The sequence below is a fragment of the Bos javanicus genome, chromosome 14 (assembly GCF_032452875.1).
Source record: "Bos javanicus breed banteng chromosome 14, ARS-OSU_banteng_1.0, whole genome shotgun sequence".
In the NCBI taxonomy this organism is placed as follows: domain Eukaryota; kingdom Metazoa; phylum Chordata; class Mammalia; order Artiodactyla; family Bovidae; genus Bos; species Bos javanicus.
Genome location: NC_083881.1, coordinates 68,095,820 through 68,112,087, shown reverse-complemented (window position 1 = coordinate 68,112,087; position 16,268 = coordinate 68,095,820). Strand labels below are relative to the sequence as shown.

The 16,268-nt window shown below is 46.0% G+C and overlaps 1 protein-coding gene across 1 annotated transcript in view; it reads left to right on the top strand.

Moving 5' to 3' along the window:
- The window catches only part of PTDSS1 (phosphatidylserine synthase 1), a 67,549-nt gene that overhangs the window by 10,609 nt on the left and 40,672 nt on the right, over nucleotides 1-16,268 (top strand). Inside the window, exons 2-3 of the mRNA XM_061439319.1 lie at nucleotides 3,577-3,668; nucleotides 14,629-14,673. Coding sequence (XP_061295303.1) covers nucleotides 3,577-3,668; nucleotides 14,629-14,673 — 137 coding nt within the window. The remainder of the gene's footprint in view (nucleotides 1-3,576; nucleotides 3,669-14,628; nucleotides 14,674-16,268) is intronic.

Below are 16,268 nucleotides of genomic sequence, written 5' to 3'. Positions count from 1 at the left end.
GTTAGTTGCTCAGTTGTGTTCGACTCTTTGCGTCCCCGTGGACTGAAAGCCCACCAGGCTCCTCTGTCCATGGGATTCTCCAGGCAAGAATACTGGAATGGGTTGCCCTTCCCTTCTCCAGGGGATCTCCCTGACTCAGGGATTGACCCTGGGTCTCCTGCACTGCAGGCAGGTTCTTTACCATCTGAGCCATCAGGGATAAAGTAGATAAAAGTGGTCTCTCTGTATTGTTCCAGTGTGTCCATATAGTACCATGAACACAATTGAGCATCTTTTTTTTTACTTGCCTGAGAGCTGCTGGATTCTTCTGCCCAGTGAAGTGTCTCTTCACATCCTTTGTCCACTTTTCTATTTGTTTTTCTCCGTCCATTTGTTGTTCTTTCTGTTAATTGATTTGATGGGGAGAGCTTTGTAATTAGGCGAGTCAACCCTTTGCCTTCGTATGAGTTGCAAATATTTTTTCCAAGTTTACCCATCACTTTTCCTTGGACTTTGTTACTGATTTCTTTGTCATGCAAATTTGTCAGCTTTCTCCGTTGTGACCTCGAGGGTTTGTATCATGCTTTAGAAAGGCCTTCCCCACTCTGAGGTTGTGGTGTCTTTTTGGGGGGGTGTATAGGTGTTTTTTTTTTTAGTTCTCCCATCATTTTTTTTTTCTAGAATTTTGTTTCGTTTTTAGTTTTAGTTGTTTGAATCATCTAGAATGTATTTTGGTATAAGGCATGAGTTATGAGGCTCTATCTTCTTTTCCTCGGCCACAGGTACTCATTTTAGCCTTGCTTTTATTTTGTGACTTACCGATTGCATGCCCAGTCCACCTCTCGTATGCCATCCCTGTGCATCTCCGATGAGTCAGGTGGGATTCAGGGTCACAGGTAAGTTTTCTTAAGGCAGTTTGGCAAAGGGGAAAGATCACTGTCTTCAGAGTCTAGCAGGCCTGGTTTGAAGCTGGCTCTGCAACTTGTCAGCTCCACAGTCTTGAGAAAGTTACTAAACCTGTGTGACCTCTGTTACCTCATCTGTAAGATGTGGTTGATAACGGCCCACTTTGCAGATGGGTTGTGACAATTAGAGATAATGTTTAGAAACTGCCTGACACGCAGTAGATCCTTGACAGACAGGACCTGTTACCCTGACTGTCATCATTAGCAGTATCAGTAGTGTGCCTTGGTCTGAATGAGGACCTTGTGTCCCTACCCTTGCTGAGTGTAGCCATTCTTCAATAAAAGCTAATGTTCCTGGGAGTTGGGTACGGGGCTTCCCTACATAAGCCAAAGGGCATGGCAAGTGCCCTAGGATGATCAGCCTGGCATTTAAAAGTTGTGTTTATAACCTCTGGGCAAATGTGTAATTGTTAGGATGACCATTAAAATAAGATTGCACTTTGCCAGGAGAAGAAGTCTATCCGACTGTAAAGAATGGTTTTGTAATCAGGTTTCTGAATTTAACCACCAAGTGTTGTTTGTCCAGGATTAGTTCAGTGCTGTTTGGCTGTGTGATGGTCTAGGAAACGTTTAAGACCTGTATGACGTCTTATTTCAGAACCTTACGTTCAGTCTTGTCGTAAGTCTGGAAATAGTTTCATTGGGTACAGAAACTTAGCGGCCTAAACAGGAGTTGGTATCTAAGTTAACGCTTTTAAACCACCACCCAGGACTCAGTCCTTAATGAGGTAATAATTGCTTCATTCCATATCTTTTCATGTGTGTATTTAATACTCAAGATCTTTTTTATGCAAACTTGGTTTTCTTCTAGATTCTTTTTGACCTGTCTCTTGTCCTTTAGTAACATTCAATCTTAATTTAACTTTGTCTTTTGAAAACTTTCACTGTAGACAGTCCTCCTCCAGATAAACCCAGTTTCTTTGATCATTTTTAAATGTATTGCTACCAGTTTCATCATCTCTAAACTATGTCATTCCATTGTGTTTCTTCTCATATTTTCTCTTACTTATCCTACTTCTTTCTAAACTGGAACACTGAACTTCCCTCTCCCAAGCTTCTTGAAAATTGTCAATACTTCAGAAAATCTTCCAGTTGTTTTTCTGTTTTCCTACTTTTGTTTGCTTCTCTGAACCCCAGATATGTTACTAGAATCTTCTTTATTAATGTAAACTGTTAAAACCTAAAATTTTCACCATCAATGGTAAGAAAATTTGCATTCCAGGGATTTTTGTTGTTTAGTTGCTAAATCATGTCAGACTCTTTTGCAACCCCGTACTGTACCCACCAGGCTCTTCTGTCCATGGGATTTCCCAGGCAGGAATACTGGAGTGGGTTGTCATTTCCTTCTCCAGGGATCTTTCCAACCCAGGAATCGGACCTGTATCTCCTATGTTGGCAGGTGGATTCTTTACAACTGAGCCACCAGGGAAGCCCTTGGGGAATTTTGCTTCATTGTAAAACAGTAAATTTTCTTCCATAATAGTCCAGAAATATATTGAGGGCCTACTGTGTCCCCAGGCTCTGTGGATACAGGTGTAAATAATTCCCTGCCTTTAGGAGTTTACTTTCTGCAGAGAAGACAGATAACATATAAACCAACAGATGTAATCATTTCAGTTTACTGGGGTTATGGAGGAGTTCAACACAGTAACACATGAGGAATGACCAGGCTGGAGCAGGGTGGAGAAGCTTGTCTCCTTCTTTACAATTCTTATATTTAGAATTTAAATACAAGTTTAAATCTGGTCTTTTGTTTTCTCTTCACTTTTCCTTTAACATTTTTTACTAGTGCTTTCTGGTGGCGTTACACTGCCCCGTTTTGTTCATCCCTTGGGGAGCCAACTGCCCATATTTGACAAGTGACTGCATAATCTCATTGCCTCATGTCCTTCCTCCTTATTTTTTGAAGTAATTTTTATTTTTGTCTGTGCTGGGTCTCCGTTGTGGGCTTTCTCTGGTTGTGACAAATGAGGGCCACTCTCTAGCTGTGGTGCTTGGGTTTCCCCATTGCAGTGGCTTCTCTTGTGGAGCATGGGCTCTGGGGCGTGCAGGTTTCATAACCTTAGGCTTCCTTTCTGATTCCTGCACAGTTTTCCGCCACAGTCTCTGTAGTGAAGGTCATCTTTGTGTGTGTGTGTGCGCTCAGTCATGTCCGACTCTCTGAGACCCCATGCACTGTAACCCACCAGGCTTCTCTGTCCGTGGGATTTCCCAGGCAAGAATACTGGTGCAAGTTGCCATTTCCTTCTCCAGGGGATCTTCCTGATCCAGGGATTGAACACGTGTCTCCTGCGTCTCCTGCATTGGCAGGTGGATTCTTTATCACTGAACCACTTGGGAAGCCCCTTTGTAAAAGAATGATGATTCTCAAATGCTTGTCCGAGTAGAACATGTGTTGGGGTGTAAGGTTGACGATGCCTTTATCATAAGAACTGGACTTTACTATAAGGGCTGTATTATTTTAGGAGATACCATAGTGAATAGTAACTAGTGAATGTAATGACTTAGCTCAGCAAAATAAAGTTAGCGATTTAGATTAAAAAACCCAGTTTTTTAGAACATGGAGCTCGTACTCCTTCTAGACTGACTGTGGATTCAAAAATAACACTCAGTGTTCCTTTTCTGTTTTCAGGGATGACTCTGTCCCAGAAGACAACATCTGGAGGGGCATCCTGTCTGTAATTTTCTTCTTTCTTATCATCAGTGTATTAGCTTTCCCCAATGGTAAGTGATGTAATGCTTTATCACATTTCTCCTGTGCATTGTGTCCTTGTTGGTATTTTTGAGATGCATGTCAAATAGAAAATGAAACTGGAGGGTGGAATAAAAAAAAGAATCTGAATGTTGCGTGGTGACTAGGGGAACAGGCTCTGGAGGCAGACTGCCCATTCTGCCATTCCTAGCTCTGTCTCCTCTGTCCCTCTTTAAGACATTTCTGTCTGAAGCAGAGAGAAGTACAGCAGTAAGAGTAAACTGAATTAATACCGTAAAATACTCTGAACAGTGGCTGACAAACATAAGCACTCAGTGAATGTCAACTGTTGTTCTTGTTACTATTTTTGGTATTATCAGCCAAGTTGTAAAATACACAGTTACTGCTCATTTACTCCTTTTTGCTAAGGCTGGGGTCAGTGCTTTAATGAATATTGCTTAAATAACTTGCTGTCTTTAACTGGAAACTTTGCTGGGATGTGAATTTTCATTATCAGGTTAAATGATTACTGTGAAATTTTCCCCTTTAAGTGTTATGGCGTGAGGCAAAAGCCTTGGTTGAAAAACTAATTTGGTATTCTGCCACACTTAAGATTCACCCCTTTCCTCTGAATGGTCCCTAACAAGTTATATTATTTTTTCTTATTCTGCTTTAGTGGAGAAGGCAATGGCACCCCCCTCCAGTACTCTTGCCTGGAAAATCCCATGGATGGCGGAGCCTGGTAGGCTGCAGTCCATGGGGTCGCTAAGAGTCGGACACGACTGAGCAACTTCACTTTCACTTTTCACTTTCATGCCTTGGAGAAGGAAATGGCAACCCACTCCAGTGTTCTTGCCTGGAGAATCCCAGGGACGGGGGAGCCTGGTGAGCTGCCGTCTATGGGGTCGCACAGAGTTGGACACGACTGAAGCGACTTAGCAGCAGCAGCATTCTGCTCTAGTACTTCCTCCCTGGAATATTCTTTACTTATTCTCTGCAGGTGATTTTTAAAATATTCACTTTTTGTATCTTGTTTCTTAAACATTTAGGGTATTTTGTAACTGTTGCAGTCTTTTTTTGCAAGTTGTGCTCCATGGGCCCTGCTCAGGTTTTAAATATGATGATTAAAGATGTGCTTCTTCTCCATCCTCCCATCTATTCAGTAGAGTATAATCTGTAATATACAGAGCTCATTATGAACGTTACTGATGCTACCTGGAGCTGCACCCTGGTGATAGGATTCCAGTACCAGTTCCATCGAGTGTGTGGGCGTGGAGGGGTGGTGGCGGACTGAGCGTTGCTGAACACCAGCTGGGCGTCCTGCAGCTCTGCTCAGTGCGACACTGTCTGCCTGGGGATAGACTGGATTCCACAGGTTAAGTCCCACCAGGCTGCTCCTGCCCCCACTGAGATGCCAGGCACAAGTCCAGGGTATCCCCTGTGCTTCTGACCAAATGGCTGTAGATCAGAGGTTCCCGTGACCTCCTCTTTGGGTTTGATTAATTTGCTAGAACAGCTCAGGAGACCAGTTTACTCACTAGATGACTGAGAATATTAACCGAGAGCTAGATGCAGAGGTGCTCCTTGGGAAGGGAGGAGCCCCTTCCATGCTTTCTCGGGGCACCATTTGCACCAGATCTCCACCAGATCTCCACGTGCTCACCAACCCAGAAGCTTTCTGAGCTCTATGCTTTTAGGTTTCTATGGAAGTTCCATCACGTTGGTAATGACTGATGAAATCTTTGGCCATTGGCGATTGATTTGCCTGTCAGCCCCTCCCCCATCCCCAGAGGTCAGGGCCGGTGGGACTGAGGGTTCCTATCTCTAATCACCTTGTTGGCTCCACTGGCCTCCTTCCTGAGCCACTTCATTAACGTAACAAAAGACTCTTATCACTTAGGAAATTCCAGGAGTTTAGAACTGGGTTCCAGAAAGGGGACAAAGATCAAATACTTGCTTCTTATGGATCACAGTACTCAGGAAAGTCCCCTGCATACTAACGAGTTCTGTTCCAGAGTGCATTCGTAGTCCAGTTTGTTCGGAAATTCAGCGTTAGGTACCAACTAATACATTCAGCTACATAGTACATTGCTATAATAGATTTATAATCCTTCTCACAAATAATATATTAAAAAAAGCAAACCCAAAAGATAAAGCATTGTTAGTCTCAGAGTACAGTACTTTGAAAAGTACAGTGTTAGTCACTCAGTCATGTCCACCCTTTGCGATCCCATGGACTATAGCTCTCCAGGCTCCTCTGTCCATGGAATTCTCTGGGCAGGAATTCTGGAGTGCGCTGCCACACCCTTCTCCAGGGCATCTTTCTGACCCAGGGATTGAACCTGGTTTTCCCGCATTATAGGTAAATTCTTTACCATCTGAGCCACCAAGGAAGCCTGAGAAGCACAGTCGCACCAGCTATCCCATGGCTGCTTGCACACTTGCTTCTGGACACCTTGGGCTTGAAATAAGGACACTGTACCACTGTACTCTATACAGTGAAAGTGAAAGAAAAGAGAAAGTGAAAATTGCTCAGTTGTGTCTGACTCTTTGCGAGAAGATGCTCAAGATACAGAGAGGTCATGGAATGAAAGGGAATTGGCCCAGCTATGACATTTACATTCTAGGAAACATCCCCAGTGTTGAACAGCTTTTCAAGTTATTTGTCTAACTTTCTTTTTCCTCCCGCTTTCAACACACAAGGGCTTCGCTGGTGGCATTAGTGGTAAAGAACCTGCCTGCCAATGCAGGAGACTGTAAGAGACTCAATTTTGATCCCTGGGTCAGGAAGATCCCCTGGAGGAGGTCATGGCAACCCACATCAATATTCTTGCCCAGAGAATCCCCATGGACAGAGGAGCCTGGTGGGCTGCAGTCCAAAGGGTCACAAAGAGTCAGACACGACTGAAGCGACTTAGCACGCATGCAAGCCCCAGCACGCAACATCTCAAGATTTTAGGTTTAGGGACAGCTTGGACTTCACGGAGCCCATCCTCTCTTTCAAGGGCGCTGTGCTGTCATGCAGCTTAAGTGGCCACTTGGGGCATCAAGCATTTTCTACACAGTGGTGGTCCCCCTGAGCTCTGGAACCTGGTCTTAACACAGGTGGCCTAAGAATGTAGCCCAGAGTAGATGGTAAACTGCATCTTGGGTTTGCTACCAACACAAGGCCTGTGGGTGCCTGAGCCCCAAGGGAAGATGAATAGGTGACAGTTCAGCTGGTGGCTCCTGACACTCCCTCAGCCCCTGCCTGCCGTGTCGTGTGTGGGTCAGTGGCTTACTTCCCAGCCATCGCTTGATGCCAGGACCATTGTTGGTCTGTGCCCTCTCTTCCTGTTTCTTGTCTCATTTGTCCCCGACCATCTTTTTTTTTTTCTTCTAATTTTTATTTTAAATCAGTCAATGAGAACCCAGTATGTGCTTAGGAAACTAATCAATCCAGAGATGTGTCTGTTCTTCCAGCCTCCTGTTTTCCTTGGCTGGGTGTTAATTCTTGCCTGTTTTTTCGCAGCTTCGCAGGTTTCTGTTCTGCTTTTTTTTTTTTTTTAAATTTAGGCTTGCTAATTCTAAGAGCCGTACTGGAAGTTTAGGGATTCCCAGACTCAGCCCTCCATAGCTGCGATTTTACAGCCTTTCCTGCTGGGGCACTCCAGCAGGCACTGGGGCTGTGGTGCTTTTTTTAAGGTCTCCAAAGCCCTGAACAGTGGGGATTGCGTCTGTCGGATGTGACATTTCGCATGATTTCTGCTGATTTCTCCTCTTTTCCCTGGTGAAGACTTGTCATCTTCAATGTCCACATAACTGGCTCAGTCTCTCCTGGTGGGACTGGGCTTTTGTTTTCCCTTTTGGAAAGATAAAGGCTGTTTGTTTTCATGCTTTCCCTGGCTCCCCTGACTTTGTGATAACATGCAAAGCAGGGAGGACCCGCAGAGTCCTGCTTGGTTTACGCCTGATCCCAAGGCCTGCCAGTCACTCCTGGACCACCCTCAGCCGCTGCCGCCTGCCTGGGGTTAGGGCCCAGCCCTGCACGGTCCTGTGCTCAGCAGAGCCCTGGTCTTGTCTCATGCGAGGCCCATCGTGAGGTGTCTCGTCTCTGTCTCCTGTGTGTGTCTCTCTCTCTGTTTCTCCTTCTCTCTGCCAGTCTCTGGCTCTTCTTTCTCCCAGGAGTGCAGTCTCAGGACCTCTGTTGGCCTGTGTCTGGGATGCCTGGACTCCACATCCGCAGCGGGGAGGCTGTGCCTTTCCTCCTCTGGTGATCAGACCCTTCACCCACAAAAAGGACAGAGACCTTCTGCATTCTGTGCAGGAAGGGTTAGGATGTCAGGGAAGCCGTGCTTGGAGGGACTGTCTCGCAGCCGCGTGTACTGAGCGAGCCCACTATTGTCTGCCTTGTTCTCTAAAGAGCCAGTTACTCTACATCAGATCAGTAGTAAAACCATAAGTTTCCACATTAAAGAATGCTGTCCTTGAATATTTTTTTTTGAATCAGGGGGTGGCATGGAGTTGATGGGGCTGGGGCCTGGCCAGCCCCCTGGAAAGGGTTCCCTGGGTATGTGACTATCCCTCTCCCCCAGCTGGCATTCAGACGCCAGCCTTTGCAGGAGCCATTCTGCTGGGCGGATGGTTCTCTGAGTGGGATGGACACGCCTCTTCCCATTCCAGTCTTGCCACCTTGTCTTCCACTTTCCCCACACTTGATGCAAATTCTCGAATTAAGTATTGGAATAAATGGGAGGAACAGAGCCCAGCGTCTGCCTTCTCCTTGAAAGGCAGTTTTGGGGAAGTGCCCACAGTGGATGGCATTCCCAGAATGGCTCTGTTTTGGCAGATTCGCGTACATTTCTCCTTGACCTAGTAAAGGTTGCCCTAAATGTTTACACATTAGCCTGCATTTGGTTGTCTCCTTATGTCTTGTGTGTGTGATCACGTTCATGTACGCTCTCTGTGTACTAGGACTGGTCCGCTCCTACAGGAGGGGGCCCTGTGGTTCTTCTGGAACAGAGTCCAGATGACAAAGACCCTTGACTTTCTCCATAAGGTCTATAACAGCTGGTATGCTTTTGGCCACAAATAATAGGAGATCTCTTTCAAAGTGGCTTAAAGAATAAATAAAACATTTGCTTTCTCACATCCACGAGAGGTTCCGAGAGAGAGTGGTTCAGGGTTGTCTAATTGAGCAGCTCGGTGGCATGTGAAGACCCGGGCTCTCTACCTGTCTCGTGGCCTTGGGACAGCTGCAGCCCTGCTGGCGTGCAGCCGTGGGCGGTGTCCCGCCACAGAGGGGGCCCTGTCTTCCCCTGCATCTTAGAGTGAAGAGGCCTTTTCTAGAAAGCCTGCAGTGCACGTGCCCCCCCCCCCACTTCAGTTAGGCTTAGGCCCCACGCCACCTCTGCTCCAGGCCGACCTGAGGACAGGCATTTACCGTGGTTGGAGGACCTCCCAGGCACATTCATAGATCTCCCGTAGATCTCCACTCACTGGAAAAGTGGAAGAGAACCAGGATTGCCTCCATCAGCTTAGAATTTACCGCTGGGTTACATGGAAGAGGCGTGGAGGAGACTCAAGCAGACTTTTTCATTTGACAGTCAACAGAGTGAGTGACGGGGTAGCTTCCAGAGTTCCTTCCTTGCATCCGATAAACGCACAAGGAGAGAGAGCCCGGGGCGGGGGTGGGGAGTGGGGGGAGACCCGGAAAGAAGAGGCTCTGTTACCTATACCCGCTTCTTTCCTGAAACCTTCTCTCCCATTCTCTCTCTTCCGGTTCCCTTGAAGAAAATATTTTAAATGCCACCTCCACCTCCTTAGCACAACTGGCCCTCCCGTGTAAGTGTAATTTTAACTATGCCACTGTGTCATTGGAGTGTAATTATAACTGCGTCACGGTCACCGGAGTGAAATTTAGAAACCCGCTGCATCTCCAGCTGGCTGCGAGATTTCTTTTAGCAGGTGACTCCCGTGTGCCTTTCCAGCTTCGGAGGGCCTCCTTCACGCTTCCTTCCCTTCTACCCCACCCAACCCCAGCCACCCCAGCCTTACCCTGGGTACCCGTTGCCCAGCCCACGGTGGTCTTCTCAACAGATACCTGGTGAATGAAGTAGTGAATCTGTCCAGAAAGAAGTTCACAGAATCAGCCGTGTCTTGTCCTCTGCTCATCTGCAAGAGGAGCACTGTTCAGCTCTTCTTCAGGGTATTTTGAAGAGGGTGAGATCTGTAGGGTGTCTTGATTTTTCCAAGTTTACCCTTCTATTTGTCCTCACCTGATTTCTCTGAGCATAGATAGTGGGAATCACATCTCCTTGAGGCATGAAGGCAATCCAGAAGATTCATTGTCTCCTAAATTAAAAGAAGGAAAAAATGGTATAATTTCCCCCCATTCTCTGTCTCCTGCCCCATGCCTTTTTTTTTTTTTTGATAGAAAAATTCTTTCTTGGTTTGAAATTTGCTGAGAGATCTTTTTTTTTCACCTTTGCTGGGTTTTTCCTGGAGGAATTTAAACTTTCAACTAGTACTAATCAAATATCTTGCAATTTCCTTTGTCAATTACACCCGATAAAGCTGAAAACGAGATAATAAAGAGAAGAGGCAGACTGTGAGGTTCCCAGGCACAGTCCTCCCGCTGCTGGAGAGGCAGCTTCTGACTTGGGTTAAAAGGATTCTCTCTCCCTCGGGTTGGTTCGTGGAGCTCAGATGTTCACGGATGTGACCATAGGTTGCTGGCAATTCAGGCTGTGATCTTATGTTTTGATTTCCGAGGAAGTGTTTTAAATGCGTGCTCTCCGGTGGCAAAGACATTTGGTTTCTGTTTTCTTTTGAAATCAAACTGGCTCTTAATATCTGATTAAAAAGGAGGTATTCCAGTCATAGGGACTGATAAGAAAGTAAAACATGTAGTTTTTCATAATGTGTCTTGTGCGAAAACCACCTTCGTAAATCAAACCAGCACTGGTTTCTCCATCACCACCCTGAGATGCCTGCCCCGTCTCTCCTGCATAATTGAACTGAGGACCCAGACTTTTCCAGGCAGCTTTTACGAAATCAGAAATAAAGTATAGACAAGAAGTCCTGCCTCGACCACACCCCCCCCGCCCCGCCCCCTGCCATGAGATGGACCACCCCTCCTGCATGTCCTGGCTGTAATACTGGGCAGAGGAAGCCCACCAAGAAAATAGTTTGCAGGGGAGTGAGATCTGTGGGCAGGCATTGGGATGAGGTAAATGGTCCAGGATGGCTCTGCCCACCTGGGCAGGTGGATGCCGTAGGAGGCGTGGTTTTAGAGGTGACTTGATTGGCAGAGCTAAATGTGTGTGAACACCAATGAGTGTAAGTATCAAGGCTCATCCTATAGGAAACCGCCAGTCTCATCCTCCATCTTTTAAAAGGCAAAATAGTATTTTTAGCAATATTATTGTCTCTGATAATGAAGAGACTACCGTGTGAGTAAATCTGCTAGCATCTACTTCTGAAAATACTACACAAAAGCATTCAGAGTTTCTTCTTAGAAAGAAGAGGGGGTAAGGGGGTATTGGACAACTGAAATAAGGCCTGGATTGGGTTTAAAGTTAGCTCCTGAAAGGTTACCTAACATTCCAGGCTGGCCTTATACCTCACCTTTTGTAGGTAAAAGGCCCTGGTGGTCTGTTCCCACCCAGTTCAGGACAGAGCTCCTTGGGGCTCCACTGTCTCTTCTGAAACCCCCCACATTAGATTTCTGAAGTCTTCCTTAGATCAAATGCAAGGCAGAAAGGGCAGTTTTAGAAATCGTATTTTATGAGAAACATTTATGATGTAATACTATGGTATATAGGTGGGATATTGGAGAAAAGAGGGGAAAATTCCATAGCTGTAAATCAAGATAAGGCTTTAAAGAACCAAACTGCAGTGCAGTAAGATGGATATTCTCTTTCCAGGCCCTGGGACATGTCTGTATCAGGAATGACAGCCAGACAGAGAGACATAAGTCTTGAGCTGAAGCAGTTGCACGTTGGGTTGGAGAGAACTTAAGGCCCCATCAACCCCACATTGCTCAACCACCCTATCCTCTTATTTACTCTGAAATTGTCCTGCTTAGGGTTAGCTAGAAGAAAGGGCTGAGTTCTGCTTTCAGAAGGCCACTCTTAGAGTAACCACAGGCTGACGATGACTTTGGAGGCCTTTCTACTGGTCAGTATGCGGGGTCTTGTATCAGTTCCCTGCCCTCTCATCCTTCCCATCTTAACAGATCTTATCGGTTCCACATCATAGTAGCGCTAAGCTCCATTCACTAGCTTGTTTTTCTCTGCCCCTTTCCTGGCCCCGAGACAGTCCTGGCTCAGACCCTTCGCTCTGTGCCCCCTTCCCGGCCCCGATCTCCCGAGCTTTCCCAGTTCTGACAGTTGATGGAACAGTGCCGTGGGTTCTCCAGACCTGAAGGTGGAGTCCTGGAGAGGTGTGGCCGTGAGTGAGTTCCTTATGCCCCAATGCCTTTATCTGTAGAAAGGGAACGATGGTGGTCCTCGCATCATCTGCCAGGAGGACTAAGGGGTGGTGTGTCTCACCCTCCGGCCTGCTACCCAGTAAGGGTTAAGGAAAGCACCGCTGACTGTTAGAGTCAGGAGTGCTCTTGAGAATAACACTCTGTGGTTTCAAAGTGTCGATTGGGCATGGAATTCTGTTGCAAGCCAAATAATAGATTCAGAGTTTCACCTTGTAAAAGGAAGTCATAGAGAAAGCTGGAGTCCCCTGTTCTGTCTGAAAGGTTAATTCAGTAGTTTGGATGGAGTAACACTTGCAAGCCAGACTGCTACTGAAGGACAAGTCATTCCTGGTGACAAGTGAAGCTATTACCCAGCATCCGTGAAGAAGAGCATTTGAAGGAGAAAATTAACTTAAAAGATGACAAATGGAACTATCAATTTTCCAATAATTGGCAAAGAAAGTTAACCAGGTTGTGTTACCTGGAAGGGGATTCTGGTTTCTGTGTTTCAATTTGCCTTTTTTGAGAAAAAAAGCAGCTGATTAAAAAGAATACAGGTATCCCTTGCAATCCGAATCTTTGCTGTCAGAACTCAGAAATCAAACAGAGTTATTAACCTATTATTAAATTGCTCAGTATCTGAGCTCTCACTGCTTGCCATCCAAAACTCAGACACCATATTCACTGGGATGAAGCAGAGTCCCTCACAAACTTAATTTCGGAACTCTCAACATGTAAACCCAGAATCTGAGTCAGTATTCCTCATATGAATTTGGTTCATCCAAAGAAAGCAGGTAGAATGTGTTTCAGTGTAGCCTTTTTAAGAAGAAATAGGCCATTTGGAATGAGTTACAGAATAAAAATTACAATGTAGTGTTTGCTTCAGGGAGGATTCCAGGTCACAAGCAACAGAAGCTGACTCTGCTGATGCAAGCACGTGTTCTCGGATGTTAACTAGCTGGAGGAATCCTGGGAGGGCCAGGAAGCCAGGCCCCCACTCCTAGCTAACTTCTGAGCTGGCCCATCACCCAGACCTGGTCCATGAGTGAGCCTTGACCATAGTCTGTGTTACTGTCACGTCTGCAGTGCGTACTAAATGGAACTGCCTCTGCTGTGGTGTCCCCAGCGCCAGCTTCACCAGCGTGAGGGATGCCGCCTCCCACCACTGTCCCTGGCGGCCAGGACCACAGGGATGGAGCGGGGAGAGGAGCGCTCTGCATACCTCCCTCCACTGTCCCCAGCCTCTGACGTTCCCTGGCACAGGTGCAGCTATAGGATCGAGAGACCCGGTTATAGAGAAGGCTGGGCCGCAAGTTCTGGCCTCTCTCCTGGAGATAAGGGATCACACCGCTGGAAATCCTCCAAGTGCAAGGAGGCCTGGGCAGCCCCAAACTAGGTCAGGGGCCCTCTAGAACAGTGGTCAGTATTTGCCAGCTGTAACCCTTCAGTTAGTGGAAAATCAGTTTAGTGGATCAAGGCCCAGATTACTTGCATTCATCTTCTATTACTTTTTTTTTTTTCTTTTTAATGAGATAAAATAGAAGGCAACGTATTGTTATATCACGTGTAGTAAGTTTCATCCTGTGAAATTTTGGCTTCTGTTTTGTGAAATGTGTATCTGTGTATCTGAACTGGTGAGAAGTGTTTTGTTACCAGAAGTCATGATCAAAGGCCCGCGTGTTCCCGGCTCCAAGCGTTTGCTCTGTGTCACTCCGCATCTCACTTGTTTTCCAAGCACGGTGTTTCTCTCTTTTATTGTTGGTCCGTCACAGTCTTGTCTGTGTGTGTGTATGTGTCTCTCTCTCTCTCTCACACACACACACACACACACACACCCTCCAAACACAGTGTTTCTCTCTTTTATTGTTGGTCCGTCACAGTCTTGTCTGTGTGTGTGTGTGTGTGTGTGTGTCTCTCCCTCTCTCTCTCTCACACACACACACCCTCCAAGCACGGTGTTTCTCTCTTTTACTGTTGGTCCATCACAGTCTTGTCTGTCTGTCTGTCTGTCTCTCTCTCTCACACACACACACACACACACTCCAAGCACAGTGTTTCTCTCTTTTATTGTTCGTCCATCATAGTCTTGTCTGTCTGTCTCACACACACACACACACACACACACGATTCCGTCTGTCTCTCTGTCTCTCACACACACACAGGATGTCCAGAACAAAGCTGTGAGATCTCTTGTTCAGATCTAGTAAGTATTGCATGCAGTGAAAGGCTGGTCTGGTGACCTACTCACTGTCATTGTGTCTATGGGAAATTATCATCTGATTCTGAAGACAAAGCTTTAAGGAAAAAAAAAAAAAGCCTCTGTTGTAATTCATGCCTGTTACAATTGTGGGGACAGTTGTTACAATGTAGATAAAACCTTTCAACCTAGACTTTGACCTCCCAGAGTTTTCCTAGAAAAAAGTTTTGACAGTAGAGAGGATTTTTTAACCCCTTATCTCTGTGGAAATCAGCAGCACTATCTTTATTTTGGTCTTGGTTTGAAAGTAGTCTGTTCTGACCTTGTAATGTTATCTCCGCAGGTCCCTTTACCCGGCCTCATCCGGCCTTGTGGCGAATGGTCTTTGGTGAGTTGCACATTAGTCAGTTTCAAAATCCATTCTACTCTCAACAGATCTTTTTTCCTTGTATGTTAGAGCAGTTTTTCTTACCGCTCTACTGTAAAACTTAATAGTTTTTTACTTTTTGGTGTTCCTGGTATCAGTTTGTTATTAAAATGCTTTGCTACAAAATAAAGTGCTGGTGACAGCGGAAATTCTTATACACGTGAACTGTTTCAATCCCTCCCCGCCTGGCCTCCCCCGCCCCAGCCTCCCAACACTGCTGTCCATTAATGCACGGGATCTGATGTGAGGGCGTGTGGCTTGTTCTTCCTGACGGGGCTCATCGCTAGTGAAGCTCAGGTGCATCGTATGAGCGTGTTTGCCTTGTCAGCATCCAGGAGGGACCGAAACCCCAGCAATCTCCCTGGTGTCGCAAGTGGGAAAGAACTCAGAAAAGGAGAGGTCTTAGCAAAGAGCCCTGATTTGAACTACAGTTTAGTGATGAGCGTCGCATATACATGTTGGGTCTCTTATGACATTTACTTGATTTCTAGTCCAAAGAGTAAAACCACCCAAGTGGATTTAAATCTAATCTTCAAAACTTTGGGGCTTGGCTTCATTTTACCTAAGTAATCATCCAAAAAAGTTATTCAAGGTTCAGATAGGGCAATCTTATGCGAAGGGACCCTTAAAATGGAGATTATGCTCAAGTCTGTTTATTTTTCATCCTTCAGAGATCATAAGTAAGTCTCTGAATTCAGTGGTGAGTCTCGGTCGTGTGCTCAGCAGGTGTTCACCGAGTCCCGAGTGGGTGGCTCCTGTGGCCCTGAGCCTGCAGGCGGAGAGGCCGGGTGCAGGGAGGGCGGCTGTAGCGAGCACACTGGGAAACAAATCAGTAATCTGAGCAAAGCAGATGTCTCCAAGTGGCAGGAAGTTTATTAAAACCACAAGAAGCGACACTGACTAGTAGCTGCTTTCACTTGGAGGTGATGGGAGGCGCGAAGGAAGTGTGCTTAAGCAGAAACCTGCCTGCAGAGAAGGATCCAGGAAGATACTAGAGGCAGGCCAGACCAGGAGAGGCAGAGCTGGGTGTAGGTGGGACTACAGGGCTTGGGAAGGGCTGGGGGATGCCACGGGAGGGTTTTTTTTTTTTTTTGCAGGTAAGTATGTGACTCATTTCCATTTCTTAATATATAGTTCTGGTTGTATTATACTTATAGCTCATGGACTTAATATGGCCACTTAAAAGTTGTGAGTCATTTTCAGCTAGATGGCTACATCTAGTTTTTCTAATTTCATATGGTCCATTCTAGGTAATGAACAATTTTATTGCTTCCCTGGAGTCCTGGAACCCTTTGATAACCTGATGAGAACTATAGACCCTTTCCCAGTGTATACACACACACACACACACACACACACAGGCACACACACAGTTTTGCATATGATATTCAGGCCTTCGGGGATGTTGAAGCCCAACTGTGAACTCGCGTTCACACAGGGCCTCCTGGTCCACACTTTCTTTGTATCCCAAAATAATTATTTCAAAAGGGTCATAATGAGAAGGTGTCGTGGGAGGTATTTGCAGTCAAAAGTACCAGTAAAAGTAGCTAGTACAT